General features: G+C 39.8%; 2 protein-coding genes across 2 annotated transcripts in view; one reads left to right on the top strand and one right to left on the bottom strand.

Annotated features, from left to right (window-relative positions):
- BRIX1 (biogenesis of ribosomes BRX1) overlaps window positions 1–8,669 on the top strand; it is a 30,816-nt gene extending 22,147 nt beyond the window's left edge. Inside the window, exons 8-10 of the mRNA XM_030193021.1 lie at window positions 2,446–2,547; window positions 6,860–6,988; window positions 8,263–8,669. Of these exons, the coding sequence (XP_030048881.1) occupies window positions 2,446–2,547; window positions 6,860–6,988; window positions 8,263–8,502 (471 nt within the window). The 3' untranslated portion in view covers window positions 8,503–8,669. The remainder of the gene's footprint in view (window positions 1–2,445; window positions 2,548–6,859; window positions 6,989–8,262) is intronic.
- Window positions 1–21,097, bottom strand: part of TTC23L (tetratricopeptide repeat domain 23 like) — a 101,171-nt gene that overhangs the window by 259 nt on the left and 79,815 nt on the right. The window contains exon 12 of the transcript XR_003940973.1: window positions 1,476–1,587. The gene's annotated coding sequence lies outside the window, so the exon portion shown is untranslated. The remainder of the gene's footprint in view (window positions 1–1,475; window positions 1,588–21,097) is intronic.

Raw genomic sequence — 21,097 nt, 5'->3', positions numbered from 1 at the left:
TTTCTACCAAATTTGGTTTAAAAGATATCTTTGGTGCTGGACATAACAATATCGGTGATCATTTGGCTTTTTCTCATTTGTAAGTATGTGCAGATGGGGCTCATTTTTGAAAGAGAGAAACATTTAAAAAGTGGCATAAACCGGCAGATGGACGTTTTTCTCATCAAAATATCCAAATCGCTGTTTTTGAAACCCATTTTCCAGATGTTTTTCTATGCTGTTCATCTGCAGTGCATCCAAATCTCAAGGGGATGTGTCGGGGGCATGTTAAGGGCGCGGGATTTGGGCATTCCTAAGACTTGGTCATTTTTCACTCATAATGGAACAAAATGAAAATCTCCAAGACTAAAACCAAGATGTTTTGAGCTAGACCTGTTTTAATAATGACTAAGCCACAAAAAAGTGCCCTAAATGACCAGGTGACCACTGGAGGAATAAAGAAATGACCCCCCCCCCCCTTACTCCCCTAGTAGTCACTGACCCCTTCCTACCCCCCAAAGATGTGAAAGAAACAGTACATACCATCCTCTGACAGGTTTGTATGTTACAGTCGGTCTTATTAGAGCAGCAAGCAGGTCCCTGGAGTAGCCTAGTGGTCGGTAGAGAAGGGGACCCAGGCCAATAATCCACTCTGTTACACTTGTGATGGAAAGTGTGAGCCCTCCAAAACACACCAAATACCTACTGTTCCCACACACAGGGGGTCACCTGTAGCCATAAGGGCTATTGTAGTGCTGTGAAGATTTTTTTGGTCCATCCCTACTTCCTGGTTTCCTGTTAGGACTATACGTAGTTTTTTTTTTTTTTTTTTTATCTTTACCTTTGGGTTTTGGTTGATGTACATTGAAAATGCCCCTCATAGATGTTCTGCGCTGTGCTTAGATAGAAAGCAGCTATCTGTACAACTCTTGATATGAGTGTTGTGGTCTCTTCTTTTTTTAATATTTGACAAGTATTTCTGTTGTTTATGTATTACCTTAACTCACAGCTTGAGCAAGTAATGTTAATGTTTGTAGTTGAAATGATAATTAAAGGATATATAGTGAGAGATTATACACCAAAGTGAAAAAAATAAATAAAAGTGAATTGAACAGAATGGGGTAAATTGTTTAAAGAAGGTGCTGATATTTACATGTCGGTTGCACTCATAAATGATTAGAATAGAAGCATATATATGGTTTTGTGTGCACTAAATGCAAAAATGTTATTCTGTAAATACCTGCATGTCTTATATAATATCCCAATAGCCAGCTTTTCAAAAAATCCTATACATTTGAAAGATTTTTGTAGGGACCATCAGAGGAAAAGATAGCAGTTAAAAAGTATGTTGGAACCAATAGCCTGCAAATAGGTGGGAAAATGTGGGATACAAATGCAACAGATAAATAAATCTTAGGACCCAAATCTTCATTGGTCCATTTTAAATATCACTTTAGTCTTTAAACATTTCTGTATCATAAATGATGAAAACTTACATGTTTCTGTTCTTCACATTCAAGTACAAATTGCAAGTGCAGACGTCTTTATAGCAGGAGACTAATACTCCGACGTGGCACATGTTGTCAGAACCTGCATCAGGGAGGTCTCCTAAAATGCAAAAACAAATCTTAGCTATTCCTTTCTGTGGTCACATACCAATAGTTGAGTTGTCTTGCGTGTTACATAGTAAACGTATTTTGCAGATAGGCATGCACGTGGATTATATCTGGGTGAGACTTACACTTAAACGTGTAACTTATAGAAGACTATAAGTTATACATTTAAGCTCTATGGCCAGCATAAGTGTTTGTGCCTAAAGTACACGTTTAGCTAGGATGCTAGTGTTCTGTAAATGAAAGTTGGCTTGTAAATATAGGTGCATTGTGATACACCTGCTCTCAGTAAGTATAACCAGGCATACTCTTCTTGAAGCAGTAAATGTTCAAGTATGTTTCCATTGTTTCAAAAGGCATTTTATTGAAAGAGTTAAATTATGTTCGCAGACAGATGAACTGTGTTTCTGCATGGTGTGATGTTTTGTACTGACATTGAGAAGTTGTTAATTTAAGTAGTTTTACATTTTAATTTTTGTTTGTCATTATAGAATGTTTTCAAGTTAGATGTGTTATTGTTTTATTGTGCATTTGCATTTTCTGTATTGCTTTTTCTTAATTTGTGTATGTTTCCTTGTGACCTGCTTAGATTATGTGGATAACGTATGATTATAAAATTGTTAGATAAAACGAATAAATACATTACTAGCATTTCAGTCTGCAAATGTCTTCAGGGTATGAAGATGACCTTGGGTATGAGATTGAATTAAGGGTTAACTAAATGTTAACATTGCTTCGAGTGACCACTTGGTGGCATTTGTCCTTTGGAAGGGTTTCTTGCTACCTTGTGTGTGAACAGCTTGATAGTGAACTGAGCACAGCATGTGAGCAACCTGTCTTTTTAATTTGATAGATCTTTTCTACTCCACAATATCATCCCAAGAGCCAGCCGTTTGTAGACCATGTGTTCACCTTCACTGTCGTGGATAACAGAATCTGGTTCCGGAACTATCAGGTGAGCCACCCTTCTTAATTCTTCCCTGTCAGAGGAACTGAGGCCTCCTTTATACTGTGAGTAAAGAGGTGGATGCTTTCTGGCGCAGATGAGGTCAAGACATGCAAGCTGGTCCCTATTGCAGGCTTGTGAAGCAAATCCTTTCACAATGGGGCTGAAAACTGATACACAGTTTCTTTGGGGTTTTTACAAAATATGAAGGTTTTCTGCTTGAAGATTTGTTCTTCTTCTGCCAGTAAAGTCTGAAGCTGATTCCAAGATTAGTATTCCTTCCAGAGTTTGAGCAGTCTTGTTTCCTGTATGATGAGCATTGAAAGCCCCCCCCTTATCACCTGCAGATCAAAATACCATCAAGGTGATTCTGAGAAAAAGGGAAGAAAATTACTTTTGGTTTCTCTCTCTCTCTCTCTCTTTTTTTTTTTTTCTTTCAGATTCCTACAGCCTTCCATTTTCACCTCTTCCCCCTACCCCATCCCAAGCAAATGTTAAGCATGATACTTTGAGTCACTGCTATAATTTTAGCCTGGTTTTTCAGAATGTGTATAAATCACTCAATTCTTCTGTGTATTTTATTTTTATTAATAATCTGAGAATACACGTTAAACCAAAGCAGCAGTAGTTTTCTGAGAACCTAGATAAAGAAAGATGTATCACAGTATTTAATCCTGCCCTGCAGCAGGGTGCATGGTCTCACTCTGCATGTTAATGGATAGTGGTGGCTTTCAGTACTGTACAATACAGAAGTGCTTGCATTTGCATCCATAGCAGTGATAATAATGTACTCAGATACTGTCTGCGTTTTGTCTCCTGATAGGAAAGGAATGTTAGCGAAAGATGTGCAAATCTTTTCTTGCTGCTTAATTTCAGAGACTGGCTGAAGTTTTAGTAACTGTAAATGTAGTGCTGTTATTTAGGATTCAAGCCAATTTTTCCCCTTATTTTTGTTAAACTTTTTGATTCCAATTATATTGTGCTATTATCGTTTTGACAATTTCCAAAAAACAGCGTGCATAAAGGATATGGGGGTCCTTTTACTAAGCTGCAGTAACAAGTGGCCTTAGTTTGCCCTTATTGCGGGTCCTTCCTGCATGCTAAGGCCGTTTTTACCACAGCCGGAACATGGCCAATTTTCTCAATTTAACGCTATTAGCGTTAGCAAAAATTAATGTGCGAGCCCTTACCGCCACCCATTTTGTAAGCAGTAAGGACTTGTGCACCACTCCCATGCTATTCTGTTTGTGATAATATGGCTGTGCTGATTTGCGCTGTCATGCCTACTCTTCCACCCCTTTCCCGAGACATGAACCCTTTAAGAAAAATTCAGGAATATTTTTAGCATGTGGTTTGTGCGCATACATTGGGATTTTACTGCAGGATGCCTCAGCACATCCCACAGTAAGCCTTTTTAAGCTGCGGTAATAAAAGGACCTCTTAATGAGACAAAAGAGAAGTATTTGCTGATATATATCATTAAAGGGTAAAAAGTGGTCTTAGTGCATCCGTACATGGATTTTTCCCACACGGAAAAAAACAGCTGGAAAATAACCAATTGTCTATTTTTCTATTAATGGCCATGTGCCATTAGTGTGCAGCCATTAAAAATAAGTACCACGGAAGGACAAATACCTGGGCCTAAATTTAGGTGCAGAGCCCTCTTATTCTATAATTGTGCACGTAACCAAAAACCGCGCCCATGACCCTCCCTTTTCCGGGATGTGTGTAACATTTAGGTGCGTACATCTTAATTCTAATTAGCTCCAATAATATCTTGTTACTAAGCCAATTATTGGCATTAATTGGCTAATTCAATTAAGATGTGTGTATGTGTGTATGATTTGGGTGTATCTCAAAGCGCCGTTTATAGAATTAGGGGTAAGTGCCTTTAAAGAACAGGCTCACAGAACTAGCCCCAATAGTGTACAAATGCCATTGCACACATTTACCCTGCCTGAAGGTGTACATTTGTGGCTGTTTGCTACATGTGTACCTGTGGGACTTATAAAATGTGTGTGTATTACTACTCTCCCGTTGCAAACTGTGCCCTCCCCCCCCCCCCCCCCCCCCCCCCGAATGCCTGTACCCTGATGTGTAAAAGTAGGGGTTTGCATTCCATGCACATATAGAGCCCTTTTCTCTATATAAAACAGACTTTACGCATGGAAAAAGCTTTATAAAATTTCCCCCTGTGAGACTTTTCATGTGTGTGACTAATGACCACGCAGAAACGTTTATTCTTTTTCTGTGCTAAGCTACTGTTAATATGTGTCACAACTTGAGACCCATCCACTGGAATAGTGGTGGGCCGAGTTCTATAGCCTAAGCTGAGGCTGAGTGCCTGCGGAAGCAGGACCGCTTGGCAAGCCTTATTAGGATCTGGTGTGACATTCAAATACAGTGTAAGGGCCAAGATGGAGGAATTAATGGCAAAAATAGTAAGAAGTTTGGTTCATAAGATGGAGTTTGCTTTTGTAAAGATGGCATCCTGGTTCATGAGATATGAATACTAATCTCTGTATATTAGGAAAGATGTTTACAACTCAGGAAATGAGTTATGAAGAAATAGGTGAAAGGAGGGAGAAGATGGGCACCTGATCTGCGGTTAAGCAAACTGTCAGAAAGTATGATTCACAGATGAAAAAAATGTGTGCCCATTGAATTGAATGGACAGCAGATGGTTTATAAGGCCAGCAAATCTAGGCGGAGTTGGGATTTTTCCCCAACTCTACTCAGAGGGCAGAACTACGGTCGGTCCACCTGAGAATCTGACTGATGAGTGTGCCAGATTGAAGTTCCAATTGGTGAGAATAAAGATTATTTCTAACACTTACTCTCTTAGTCTGTGATTCCTTGACTGCCTATCTGTTTCTCTGAACATCCCTACCTAAATAGTGTTCACCTAAGTGATGAGGCACCTGCTCTTTAGGGCATTATGTGGGAGAATAGATGCCCTAAGATACACTTAGACACAAGGAGTCAGAAAGCCGAGGTCCTGGGTAATAGACTTAAAATGAGCCTTCTGAAACCCACTCTTCATCTTCGTGGGCATGGGTCCCCTGGAGGTCTAGAGAGGGGTAAATAAAACAGTGGTGTACCCCGACTGCTGACCCTTCCTTTCTTTCTCTGTTGCCTTCCTCTACCCTGGTCTCTGACCCTTTGGCTGTCTGTCCTTGGCCGCAGAGGGGATATTGCTATATTATGTGTCCAAGGTCTGCACCAAGTTCTTTCCTTGGGCTTCCCTTACGGCCGCTTTTCTTGTCTCTCTCTCCCTGCTCTTTGACCTTACTCTGTTTCCTTCTTGTCCCTACGCGGACCTGTTAATCTTTCTCTTTCTATTCCCTGTAGTTGGATTTTTAAAGCACGCTGATGTGAACTCATTCTTTCCCTGTTTTGCTCTGAGGTTTCGCTCTTTCCTTTGGTTTGCTCTTCAAGCCGCAGATTTTAATTGCGTCCCTGATCTTTCGTTTAATCTCTGCCTTACCTCTTTGGGGTGGACGCCTACTCTCTCTCTCCTTTTACACTCTTCTATTATAGTGAGTGAATCCTACCCGTCCTGAACCCTTTTAACTTACACCGGTCTCTCTTCTCTTCCGTCCCTTCCTTGCATCTTCCTTGTACGGAGTCCTAGTCCCTCTTTCAATTATTTGCAAGCTTCTTATACTCCCTATTCTCCCCCTGCTTATCACCTGTATTACTGTCCGTGTTCTGTCTTCTTCTATGAGGACCCCTTATCCCTGCTCAACCTTTTGCTTTGCCTAGCACCCGTCCTTTCCCTCACCTGCACAACTTTTATTCTTACTATAACCTTTGTCCTTTTGTTCTTTCTTGCCACTTATGTCCTTTCTTTCTCTGTTCAGTGTAAATAAAACACTACAGCAGGCAAGAAATAAAATACTGTAGTGAACATGTCTGCATGGAAACTTTAGAAGTGACCTCCATTCTTCCTTGCCTTGTAATTTAAGCAGGTATATAGCATGCCATTCCAGGACAGACGGACGGAGGGGGGGGGAGTGCAGTTTGGGCTCCCCAGGGTATCAGGTTGTAGTTCTCGGTTCATTCTGTGAAATGCTCAAGTACAGTTGTCTCATCGGTTTGATTGCCGACATACATGAAGGAACAGATTTAGCTGCTGTGTTTTTGTTTAAATAATAATTTTCCTTGTTGAATAAATCGATTTTGATTTCTGTCTGGACTAAGTTATCTGTGAAGAATTTTTATTTTGTTGGTGCAGGTTATGTATCGCATTGCTTTTTCTGCTTACCAGCATATCCAGACTTCGAACCCTAAAGCAAACCTTTTCCATTTTTGATTGCAGATTATAGAAGAAGATGCATCTCTGGTAGAAATTGGACCCCGTTTTGTTTTAAATCTCATCAAAATATTCCAGGGCAGCTTTGGAGGACCAACCCTTTATGAAAATGCACATTACCAGTCTCCAAACATGGTAAATAGTTACACTGGCATGTTATTTGATGAAATGTTCTTTTTAAAATGTTCCTGTGTTTCTCTATTAGTGCTATTTATCTTCAGATTAAAAAAATGATTTGGTTAATTTCTGAAGTATATTTAATAGAAAAATAGTTTTTGTAATGAAAAACTAGAGGTCCTTTTACAAAGGTGCAGGAAAAAGTGGCCTTAGTGTGCACCCTTACGTGAGTCTTTCCTGCGTGCTATTTCTTCCCGCAGCTGGAAAATGGCTTTCCAGTTTCTAGCAATAATGGCCACGTCTAATGTTGCCATTAGTGCATGGCCATTAAAGATTATAAAGGTAGAGGGAATCCAAAAGCAAAGCAGCAAAAGCTAAAATCCTAAAAAAAGCACAATGCGCCTTTCAAAATTAGGGCTTCTCAGCTGTACTTATCAATCAGACCCAACACGGTCCGTGTTTCGGCAATCAAATGCCTGCATCAGTGGTCTGATGTCTCCAAAGAAACAGATGATCCAATGATGAAAAAACAGATAATCCAATAATGGGAAAACAAAAGTCAAACACTTCTGAGGGAGACGCCGAGAAAGCGTGGGAACGAATAATAAACGTAGTGAAAAGTCTGCGATGCGAAAAAAAAGTCAAACACTGACGAAGTGTTTCTTTTGAGACAATAGACCCCTGACACATGGAATTTGATTGCCGAAACATGGACCGTGTCGGGTCTGATCAATAAAGTACAGCTGAGACACTCTCATTAAAAAAAAAGATTAGCATGTGAGCCCTTACCACCACCTATTTTGTAGGTAATAAAGGATCATGCGCTAATCAGCGTGTCATTTGCGCATCATTAGTTGGGTGCCAGCATTTACACCAGGTTTTGTCAGGCGTAAGTACTGTGCCCAAAATTAGGCATGAGATCCACATGCCCTTTTGCAGAATACTAGTTTAGCACATGACATAGATTTGCGTGCACTGCCTCCTGTGTATGCAAATCTCTCTTGTGCATATTCGTTGTGCATATCCTGAAAATCTGACTGACTGGTGTGCCCCAAGAAGCACAGACATAGACCACATCACAACACTATTTGCTGCAGCACAGGAGACTCCAGTCTGAACCTCCTGTCTGACAGTTTAATCAGGGCTGTACACACCAGAGGTTGGGATGGTGGGAGGGGGAAACCAGGGAGAGTCTTTTGTAATAAAAGCCTTTCGTCACAGCCAACACAAGTTTTGAGTATTGGCGTTCTAGTGCACTACGTAAGCTTTTTAATTTTTTATTTCTCTTCCAGCATCGGCGCATGCTACGATTGTCCACTGCTTCTAAGTTCAGAGAGAAACAGCAGATGAAGGAGCTGCAGAAGCAAAAGACAGAGAAGACTGTGGTACTAGTGGACTCCACAGAAGACGTCTTTCAGACACCAGCTGAGAAGCCATTGCAGACAGAAACAATACCGCCAAAGCCAAAACGCAACATCAGAAGGAAAGACAAAGCGTTCAAGCGACAGAGGAAGATGAGGCAACGACTTTGAACCATTGCAACAGAGAATGATGCAGAGAACTGTTAGAAGGGAACTTCTTAAAATTTGTGTTTGCAAGGCCTACATCAGTTGTTAAGATGTCACTGAAATACATGTACATACTGTTTTTTTTTCTTTTCCTTTGAATAAAAAAATAATAAATCTTTATAACATTGGCATCTGGTGAGAAAGTGAATAAGATGTAATAACCTAGTAACAGTAGATGTTGGCCCAACTAGTCTGACCAGTTGTGCTTACTTTCTGTAACTCTATATGGCCCACTCAATCTCTGCTTATTCATTCCTCACCCTTATGACCACTTGTGCATCTGTCTTGATCATGCTTCAACTTGATACGTGGAGCACAGGGTTTAGTAAATATCTTATTGCTTCTGGCTTAAGAAAGTGTTTAGTTTTTCTGGGATGCACAAGGTAGCACAGTTAAATGAATATCTGAGAGGGGCATGGGCAGGTCAGGGACATTCCCAGAAATTAGGAGTGATATAGAATAATGTAATTTGGGTGCCAGCATTTACACCAGATTTGGCATGCGTACGTGCTGTGCACAAAGTTAGGCAGGAGATGCAGGCTAAACTGATATTCTGTACAGGTTACGTTTCCTTTGCAGAATACTAGTTTAGCGCAGATCTTCCCACTGCCATTTACTGAATTCTCCCCTAAACTTCCAGAGCAGTAGGAATAACTTTTGTATATCGGATCAAGCAAAGCTGGACACAGGTGAGCATCTGCTAAAGGTACAGAGCTGTGAAAGAAGAGTTCCTCACTTAGTATAGACTCAGTTCACCCAAAATCTTTTTACATCTAGAGGGAAAGTAGAGCTAAAAGCACAAACAGCAACTGTACTTCTGGGCAGAATATATAAACAAATTAAATATAGAAAGAAACCATTGGTTATAGCCCACAAAGACTGCAGGAAAAGCTGCCACAACACTTCCTTTCCACTGCGCTTTCATACGTGCTCATTCCCGCCACCCCCCCTCCCCCCATTGTATGCTGTGCCACATTGTACTGACACGCACTCATTCACCCCATTGTGTACCCCCCCCCCCCCCCCCCCCCCCCAATCGTATGTCTTGCCGCACTGGCCGAGAGCTGGTAGAGGTTGAGAAGGATTGGGATAGGATTGGGAGAGAGTGTATTAGGGGAAAAAAGTTTTAGGGGAAACGTGGGCATTTAATTTACACACATTACTCCGAGTGTGCCTGAGTATCCAGACTGGCTACATCATTGGAAAGGGTCATCCCCTTCCCCCTTTATTGGGCTCTGTGCACCATCGACTTTATTCAGCACTGGTCCAGGCTCTCACATTGAAGTCTTTTTGGCAATGTTCCCCTCTCTTCAAAAATAGTGAGGATCGTTGCCTTAGGGTATTAGAGCTACACTGGTGACTTGATATAGAAACATGACGGCAGATAAAGGCCATATGACCCATCCTCTGTAACCCCTAATTCTTCCTGTTCCTAAGTGATCTGACATGCTTATCCCATCCCAAGCTGGATAATTACATAGAAAGTTTCAGACATAGGGTGAAATCCCAACTTTCCAACAAACAAAAGAGAATCCTGTACAATCTTACCCCACCAGAAAGAGCGGCCATAAGAACCCTATAAACTAACGAACGCATTATCATCAAACCCGCAGACAAAGGAGGCGCAGTGGTAATTATGGACATAAAAAAATACATTGAAGAGGGGTACAGACAGCTCTCAGACAATAAATACTACAGGAAACTAACTGAGGACCCCACACAGGATTACACAAAACAGCTGAAAGACCTTATCAAAACATTTCCTACACAAGCGCAACCTCACCTGAAGAAACTCATACCAAACCAGCCTGCTGTGGGCACATTCTACATGCTACCCAAGATCCACAAACCGGGAAACCCTGGCAGACCAATCATATCAGGTATTGGCACACTCACGGAAGAAATATCTGGATTCATAGAGGGAATTCTGAAACCTCTCGTACACAAAACTAACAGCTTCATACAAGACACCACAGACTTTCTGAATAAATTGAAAAATATCAAGCAACTACCACCTAACACCCTTCTGGTCACGATGGATGTAGAATCACTATACAGCAACATTCCACATGCGGATGGCATAGCTGCATGTGGAAGACTCCTAAAAAAATCCACACTGGATCATCAATACTCACCAGAAACTATTACAAAATTAATCAAATTCATTTTAACTCACAACTACTTCCGCTTTAACAATGATATCTATCTGCAAATAATGGGCACTGTGATGGGCACCAGGACAGCACCCCAATATGCCAACCTTTTTATGGCTCAGCTGGAAGAGACATTTCTGAATACACACCAGACCAAACCTTTAAAATACTACCGGTACATCGATGACATTTTTATGATTTGGACGGAGGGTGAAGAAACTCTGAAACAATTTTATTCTGCCTTCAATACATACCATCCTACAATCAGATTCAAAATTGACTACTCCCCAGAAAAAGTCAATTTTTTGGACACCACGGTCTCAATCAGTGATGGCTGTATACAAACATCTATATACAAGAAACCCACAGACAGATGCAGCTACCTCCACAACTCCAGCTTCCATCCTTCACATACAAAAAGATCCATCATTTACAGCCAAGCCACAAGATACCCAGGGGTCAGAGACAGACACCTTAAAGCCTGACTGCAGCCTTCAATCAGAAAGGCTACAACCCCAAAATAATCTCCAAGAATATTGCCTCCTCCCTCAAAACACCCAGGGAGAATATGCTACAGTACAAGGAGAATCAGAAGAAAAAAAGCAACACTGGGCCTTCAGAACTAGGACAACAGGAGTACTTTATTAATCAATGACCCGACAAGTGTTCTCTTGACTTGATGATACTCCTTATTGAAACATCAAAAGAGAAATTGGATAACAATAAAAATGAAACAAAAGAAAGAGTAGATATTTTAAAACGAGAAGACCCCAGTTTTGACAGCAATATGTCAGCACTTGATGCAAAACTAGATAGTTACAAGAGGGATATTAAAAAAACTAAATATGACAAATATAAACGGGATGAAGAAGAATATAAACGCGGCTATGTCTACCCATGGGTTAATAAAATCAAACCACCATCCTCTAAATCAATGAACAGATATCAGAGGAAATCCTCAACTAACCAACGTACTACTGAAGCTTGTGTTACAGAAAAAGATCCAGAGGAGAGTACAAGCCACAACAAAGAAAGAGCTCGCAAAAGGATACGAAATGATTCGGATGAACTTTTCACCTCACCGTGTTCCACCCCCATCAATGACTCCACATTAATACCAGGTAAGGATAATAATTCTACTTTTTTAGACACACTTTTGGATACAAAATTCAGAAAGAAAACAGAAAGGAGACATTACTCCCAACATCCACAATATCATAAGTACATAAGTACATAAGTAGTGCCATACTGGGAAAGACCAAAGGTCCATCTAGCCCAGCATCCTGTCACCGACAGTGGCCAATCCAGGTCAAGGGCACCTGGCACGCTCCCCAAACGTAAAAACATTCCAGACAAGTTATACCTAAAAATGCGGAATTTTTCCAAGTCCATTTAATAGCGGTCTATGGACTTGTCCTTTAGGAATCTATCTAACCCCTTTTTAAACTCCGTCAAGCTAACCGCCCGTACCACGTTCTCCGGCAACGAATTCCAGAGTCTAATTACACGTTGGGTGAAGAAAAATTTTCTCCGATTCGTTTTAAATTTACCACACTGTAGCTTCAACTCATGCCCTCTAGTCCTAGTATTTTTGGATAGCGTGAACAGTCGCTTCACATCCACCCGATCCATTCCACTCATTATTTTATACACTTCTATCATATCTCCCCTCAGCCGTCTCTTCTCCAAGCTGAAAAGCCCTAGCCTTCTCAGCCTCTCTTCGTAGGAAAGTCGTCCCATCCCCACTATCATTTTCGTCGCCCTTCGCTGTACCTTTTCTAATTCTACTATATCTTTTTTTGAGATACGGAGACCAGTACTGAACACAATACTCCAGGTGCGGTCGCACCATGGAGCGATACAACGGCATTATAACATCCGCACACCTGGACTCCATACCCTTCCTAATAACACCCAACATTCTATTCGCTTTCCTAGCCGCAGCAGCACACTGAGCAGAAGGTTTCAGCGTATCATCGACGACGACACCCAGATCCCTTTCTTGATCCGTAACTCCTAACGCGGAACCTTGCAAGAAGTAGCTATAATTCGGGTTCCTCTTACCCACATGCATCACTTTGCACTTGTCAACATTGAACTTCATCTGCCACTTGCACGCCCATTCTCCCAGTCTCGCAAGGTCCTCCTGTAATCGTTCACATTCCTCCTGCGACTTGACGACCCTGAATAATTTTGTGTCATCGGCGAATTTAATTACCTCACTAGTTATTCCCATCTCTAGGTCATTTATAAATACATTAAAAAGCAACGGACCCAGCACAGACCCCTGCGGGACCCCACTAACTACCCTCCTCCACTGAGAATACTGGCCACGCAATCCTACTCTCTGCTTCCTATCTTTCAACCAGTTCTTAATCCATAATAATACCTACCTCCGATTCCATGACTCTGCAATTTCTTCAGGAGTCTTTCGTGCGGCACTTTGTCAAACGCCTTCTGAAAATCCAGATATACAATATCAACCGGCTCCCCATTGTCCACATGTTTGCTTACCCCCTCAAAAAAATGCATTAGATTGGTGAGGCAAGACTTCCCTTCACTAAATCCGTGCTGACTTTGTCTCATCAGTCCATGTTTTTGTATATGCTCTGCAATTTTATTCTTAATAATAGCCTCCACCATCTTGCCCGGCACCGACGTCAGACTCACCGGTCTATAATTTCCCGGATCTCCTCTGGAACCCTTCTTAAAAATCGGAGTAACATTGGCTACCCTCCAGTCTTCCGGTACTACACTCGATTTTAGGGACAGATGCATATTTCTAACAGTAGCTCCGCAAGTTCATTTTTTAGTTCTATTAATACTCTGGGATGAATACCATCAGGTCCCGGTGATTTACTACTCTTCAGCTTGCTGAACTGACCCATTACATCCTCCAAGGTTACAGAGAATTTGTTTAGTTTCTCCGACTCCCCCGCTTCAAATATTCTTTCCGGCACCGGTGTCCCCCCCAAATCCTCCTCGGTGAAGACCGAAGCAAAGAATTCATTTAATTTCTCCGCTACGGCTTTGTCCTCCTTGATCGCCCCTTTAACACCATTTTCGTCCAGCGGCCCAACCGACTCTTTGGCCGGTTTCCTGCTTTTAATGTATCTAAAAAAATTTTTACTATGTATTTTTGCTTCCAACGCTAATTTCTTCTCAAAGTCCTTTTTTGCCCTCCTTATCTCCGCTTTGCATTTGGCTTGGCATTCCTTATGATCTATCCTGTTACTTTCAGTTGGTTCTCTTCTCCACTTTCTGAAGGATTGTTTTTTGGCTCTAATGATTTCCTTTATCTTACTGTTTAGCCACGCCGGCTGACGTTTAGTCTTTTTTCCCTTTTTTCTAATACGTGGAATATATTTGTCCTGAACCTCCAGGATGGTGTTTTTAAACAGCATCCACGCCTGATGCAAGTTTTTTACTCTGCGAGCTGCTCCTTTCAGTCTTTTTTTCACCATTTTTCTCATTTTGTCGTAATCACCTTTTCTATAGTTAAACGCTAGCGTACTTGATTTCCTAGTTTCACTTCCTTCAATGCCAATATCAAAACCGATCATATTATGATCACTGTTATCAAGCGGCCCTCGTATCGTTACCCCCTGCACTAGATCATGAGCACCACTAAGGACTAAGTCTAGTATTTTTCCTTCTCTTGTCGGCTCCTGAACTAGCTGTTCCATGAAGCTGTCCTTGATTTCATCAAGAAATCTTATGTCCCTTGCGTGTACAGATGTTACATTAACCCAGTCTATATGCGGGTAATTGAAATCAACACAAGACCAAAAACAGATACCAGGAGTACGAATACCAACCGATATCCAGGATGGAATTTCGAGGAAGAGGGAGAGGACGCGGCAGAGGGAGAGGCAGGACACAATATCCACGCCATCAATCATACAAGAACTAGATATCCCGATCATCAACCTTTCATCTATAACTCTAACAAATGCAGAAATTTCAGTTCTAAGGAAAGGCCTTAAATTTGTTCCTTCCCGCAATTATGACCCACTTGAATAAATTCGAAAGGAAACTTAAGATTCAGCATTTTTTTGGGGATAATTCAATTAATTTGGACCCTTCAGTCGTTAAACCTCCGTCCAAATGGCAACCTCCGGGACCCACTGACCCATTTATATCAACGTTCAATCAATGTGTGCTTCGAGATATTGAGGCATTAGAAAAAAAGAAGAAAAGACAACTCTATAACCTTTCCACGGCGGAGAATAAAGCATTACATGATTTGAAAACTAATGAAAACATCACTATAAAACCAGCCGATAAAGGAGGCGCAATTGTCATTCTTAACAAAAGCGACTATATCAGAGAGATTAATCGCCAATTGTCCAACACTCAATATTATCAAGAACTCAAGACAGAAATTGATTTTTGGGTCAATTTTGGCTTTGAATCTGGCTTCCTAACTAGCAAAGAGAGAGATTTTCTCATCACTAAATATCCCATAACACCGATTATATACACTTTACCAAAGATTCACAAATCCTTGACTGATCCACCAGGAAGGCCGATCGTATCGGGTTTAGGCTCTGTTCTTGAACCTCTTTCCATTTTTGTGGACACCTTTCTCAGACCTTTCATTCCACTTGTAAAATCCTATATCAGGGATTCTTCACATGTCATCAATTTGTTGGAAGAATACGATGGTGATCTTACTGAAATAATTATGGTCACCTTAGATTTGGAGTCGTTATATACTAATATCCCTCATCAGCCTGTTTTGGATATCATTACTGATGTCCTAAATGATAGAGAAAATAACCCAAGAGTACCTACTACTTTTATTATTCAACTGGCGCCTATAGCACTACAAGAGAACTTTTTTAACTTCCAGAATTCCTTTTACAAAAAAATCAAAGGTACAGCGATGGGAGCGAGCATGGCACCTGACTTGGCCATTCTCTATGTAGCCTTTTTCGAGTACCAATTCCTAGAAGATCACCCTTTTAAGGAGGAGCTAAAATTTTGGAAACGCTATATTGACAACATATTGATCTTATGGAAAGGGAATGTCACCAGACTTCAGGAATTCCATGAATGGCTGAATAATCTTAATCCACATCTGAAATTTTCCATGAAACACAACAAAGAAGAAATACCGTTTCTAGACATCCTCATCAAAAAAGAAACATATCACTTTACAACCATGATATATAGAAAACCCACTGATAAGAATCACTTCTTGCATTTCCAGAGTTTTCACAACAGAAGTTTAAAACAGAACCTACCATATTCACAATTCCTTCGTTTAAGAAAACTATGTAGTAATTATAACGACTTTGAGAATCAAGCTATACCTATGGCAAAAAGATTTTTCTCAAGAGGTTATTCTAAGGAAAGTGTTAACAGAGGATTGACCAAGGCAAGAATGGCAAATAGAGAGACACTGTTACAAAGCCAGGTACAAAAAAAAGAACCCTGACATAGTATGTAGCCTCAGATTCTCAAATTTGTCATCTGATATACAAAGAATATTGAAGAAACATTGGCATATTCTGGAGAATTTGGACTGCTTTAAGAACAAACATCTTACTGTAGCACAAACAAGAAACAGAAATATTAAGGAGATAGTGGCTCCCTCTGCTCTACCTACCATAAGATCAACATCACAGCTCACAACTGGACACAGACCTTGTGGTGCATGCTCGGTATGTGCATCTTCTATGAATACTAGTACCTTTATACATCCAATTACAATGAAACACTATCCACTCAATCATTCATCAGACTGCAACACAGAGGGTGTTGTATACCTAATTATGTGTCCCTGCCATTTAATATACATAGGAAAAACAATTCGCAAAGTTAAAACCAGAATGATAGAACACAGAAGCAGTATCAGGCGCAAGGATCCTTCTGCACCATTGGTAAATCACTGTATAGAGCAATCTCATAGTTTTGGTGAACTTCGTTTCTGTGTATTTAAGATAATCTCTAAACCATGGAGAGGTGGAAACCTGGACTCAATTTTGCTCAAACAAGAGCAAAGAACCATTTTTGAGCTGAATACACTATACCCAGCAGGACTTAATGGAGAATTGGATTTAGCGGTCTTCTCCTGATTTTTGTTTTCCCTTTCTTGGTCCCTTTCCTTGTTTCCTCATTTCTGTTGTTATCCCCCAATAAGGAGTGTCAGTATTATACAAAAGTATATATGTATGTATTTCTATATATCTACCACAAAATTCTTTTTGGAGTTTTAATTTATATATATTTGTTCTTGATGGAGCATCGAATTAAATGAATTGAAGAAGGAGCAAAATACACAATAATTATTTTCATTTTCCTCTTTGTTAAAAATTTTTTTTAATCATTAAATATTATTTAACAAATAAGTACTAAATTATGCTTGACTTCAGAAGCTATGTTTTTAATTGATTTTATTGAAACAACAACCAATTCCATCATGTTTAAACTAAATTTACCCATATTTCAAAGCAACAAACCTTCTTTTGATATTTTAATTTATTGGCTGTCTTTTTTGTTTAAACATGAATTTTTAATATTTATATTTAGAAATATGCAACGTTTATACTGTCTTACAAACAATTTTAAAATGTCTGTTTATAATTTATCCTTAAATTATCAAATGCAACATTCTTGAACAAACTTTTTTATATGCATATCATATTCAATACATCCACGAACACCACATATGTCGATACTCATTATGTTCAACTGCGCTTTGTGCCCTTTAAATTTCTTTACTGACAAAACATGTCATCACGTTAGCGTTCTGTTCAAGCCATCATCTACATTTGCGCAACAGCATCATTACGTCATCGACCTTTTGGCGCGTTTTTTCATTTTGAATATATAGGACCGGATATCCGTGTGTTCCTTTTCGGTTTTTTAACCTTTTTGTTATAGAGAACAAATCTTCAATCGGAGTCAGCGCCTCTCGGCGCTTCCCGGCGCAATAACACAAGATTAATTAGAACACAGGAGAAAGTGCTTCTGCTGAAGCTAGCGCTATCAGCGTTTTTCGCCATTGCAAACGATCGCAGATAACTTCTCAGTGGCTTAAGGTAAGAAGCTTTCATTCACTCCCGATGGCATTTCGATCTTTGTGCTTTTTTCCCCCACATTCATTTTCGAACACTTTGTATATTCAATATGGTTCCTATATATCCTCAGCAAAATGTTTTTATACATCTCTGTAGTGCTAGTTCAGCCCTTTTATTTATATATTTCTTTTTCAATAATTAAAGCTTCCAAGGGGAGCCAACTTAAATGTATTTATTGTTTCATCTATACATTTTATCATATCAAACATCAGTTTTATCTCTCATTTTCTATTTTTATTATTATATATTTTTTTATCATATAGGCAATCGTGCTTTGTCATCTGCACGTCATTGCATCAGCACATCGGTAAGACTGTCTACTTACTATTTAAAACCAAAAAATTATTTTCATTACTCTTAAAGACACACATATTTTACTCAACACAGATAATATATCAACACTAAAAGTTTCTGTTACACCTCTGGATACATGCATCTCTAGGAATGATTTGAGAGAGATATATATTTATATATGTGGATGTATATGTATATACATGTAGAATCTTGGGATTAGTTATATGCATACAACAAGCCCACCAGGGCAATTTTCACATTTTAAATTTTTAAGCTTTTCATTGAAAACTCTTTGTACACTTAGAGATAAATATCATGTTATAATTCAATCTATATGATGTCAAATTTCTAATTATTTGCATTATAGATATTATTCTCTGTTTTCTCTGGTTGTTGTCATTCTATTCTTAACATGATATATTATTGATATTTTATTAATATCATTTTTATTTTGACACATTGTCTATGTTTTAAAATTAACACGATGCGTCCATTGTGTTTCATTGTATTAATTTTTATATGTATTTATATGTTTATTTAGACCCCTGAAGCAGGCGCCTTTGTTAGCGCCGAAACATGGCCTGTGTCGGGTCATTGATTAATAAAGTACTCCTGTTGTCCTAGTTCTGAAGGCCCAGTGTTGCATTTTTTCTTCTGATTTGTCTATTTGTATACTGTAGTGCCCTCTCTGTCTGTATTGTACAGTACAAGGAGAAAAAATCCACAGACAGAATTCCCCTTGTAGTGACATACAATCCAGAGCTGGAAAAACTGAGGAAAATCATAAGAGATCTACAACCTATACTCCAGGAGGATGAATTCCCATCCCCACCAGTACTGGCCTTCCGACAACCACCCAACTTAAAACAAAAGCTAATCAGAAGTAAACTTCCATCACAGACTGAAAAGTAACAGAAGGGCACACGTCCCTGTAATTTATCCAGTTGCAAACTATGCCAAAATATTTCACAGGACCCCACAGTTACCCACAAAGGAAAGATATTCAACATAAAGGGATCTTTCACTTGCTCATCTTCCAATGTGGTATATATCATTCAGTGTAAAAAATGTAACGAAGAATGCTATATTGGAGAAACAGGCCAGATGCTTAAGACAAGATTCAATTTACATAGACATCACATGAACAATACAGCCAGTAGGGCCCCCACCCCGGTGGGACAGCACTTCACAGAACTAGGACACTGTACCAGTGATTTCACAGTGAGAATACTGAAAGGTAACTTTAAAACCATACAAGAACGTAAGACCTTTGAAGTCAGAATGATTGAATATTTTAACACCCAACAGAAAGGACTTAACAAGGACCTGGGGTTCCTAGCCCATTATAAACCATAAAGCTGTATGTCTCTGTTGATCACCCTCCCCTCACCTACCCACACCCATCCTGTTAGAATATCAATGATATGCTTTGATGTCCCCATGCATACCTCTGACCCACCCCCATCCTCCCACCCTGTCAGACTGTCATAGTAATGCTTGAATGTTTTCACTTATATACACTGTCAGCTAGCACATTTGCTTATTTTCGATCTGACGAAGAAGGGCAACCTTCGAAAGCTAATCAAGAAATGTATTAAGTTATGTCCAATAAAAAAGGTATCATCTTATCCATGTTTTATTTTGTTTGATTTCTATTGATAACCTTAAGAGTGGACTAACACGGCTACCACACTCCTCTACCCATGCCTTTTTAAATTCTGGAACAGTCCTCGACTTCACCACCTCCACCGGGAGGTCATTCCATGCCTCCACCACCCTTTCTGTGAAAAAATACTTTCTTAGGTTACTCCTAAGCCTATTCCCTCTTAACTTTGTCGTATGCCCCCTCATTCCAGAGCTCTCCTTCATTTGAAAAAGGCTCTCTTCCTGTACATAAATGCCCATGAGATATTTAAACGTCTCTATCATGTCTCCTCTCTTCTTCCACTCTTTCAGCGTATACATGTTGAGGTTCATAAGCCTGTCCCTATAATTTTTGCATTCAAGACTGCGTACTAATTTCATAGCCGCCCTCTGGACCAACTCCATCCTGTTTATATATTTCCATAGATGCGGTCTCCAGAACTGCACGCAGTACTCCAAATAAGGCCTCACCAGAGACTTATACAACGGCACTATCACCTCCGAATTAGTCAATGTATGGTTTATGGGTTTTATTTGGTTTAAGAACATAAGAATAGCCCTACTGGGTCAGACCAATGGCCTATCTAGCCCAGTATCCTGTTTCCAACAGTGGCCAATCCAGGTCATATGCACCTGGCAGAAACCCAATTAGTAGCAACAGGGCCGGTCTTAGCAAGTGCGGGGCCCTATGCAGACCAATTTGATGGGGCCCCACCCTAGCCCTGCCCCCACTCTAGCTCCAGGGCCCGCCACCCCTCCCTCCGAGCTCCAAGGCCCCCAGCTCCAGGGCTTGTCGATCCTGCAGTCAGTGCCAACTGAAAGCCATGTCTTTTTGACAAACACAGATACACCCTAATCCACTATAGAATAAGTAATCATAAACTTTCTATTTAGACAAAAAATAAAATGAAACCCCAAGATGCCAGACTCTGCATACGATGCAACACCACAGAAACAGAAAATGTCCCCTAGTACTGTGCAAAATATAAAGACAGCAGATGTAAATTTGAAAAAAAAAAAAAACAAATACCAATCACCACTTTACAAATTAACAAATAGAAATAAAACAAATATAGAAAATAAAATACCATTTTATTGAACTAATATATTTAATTTTCAGAGGCCAAAACATCCTTCCTCAGGTCAATACAGTATAGTACTGTTACAGTATCCTATCCTGACCTGAGGAAGGGGGTTTTGTTCTCCGAAAGTTAGCCAAAATGTATTAAAATTAGTCCAATAAAAAGATTACCTTGTTTGCATGTTCTATTATAAACATTTATTAACATATCTACAATACTACTTTATCCTAAAGCAAAAAAATTTAAATATATATTTTATTTACAGTTTGTTGCCTCTGGTTTCTGCTTTCCTCATCTT

The sequence above is a fragment of the Microcaecilia unicolor genome, chromosome 2 (assembly GCF_901765095.1).
Source record: "Microcaecilia unicolor chromosome 2, aMicUni1.1, whole genome shotgun sequence".
NCBI lineage: Eukaryota > Metazoa > Chordata > Amphibia > Gymnophiona > Siphonopidae > Microcaecilia > Microcaecilia unicolor.
This window is presented reverse-complemented; position numbering and strand designations above follow the sequence as displayed.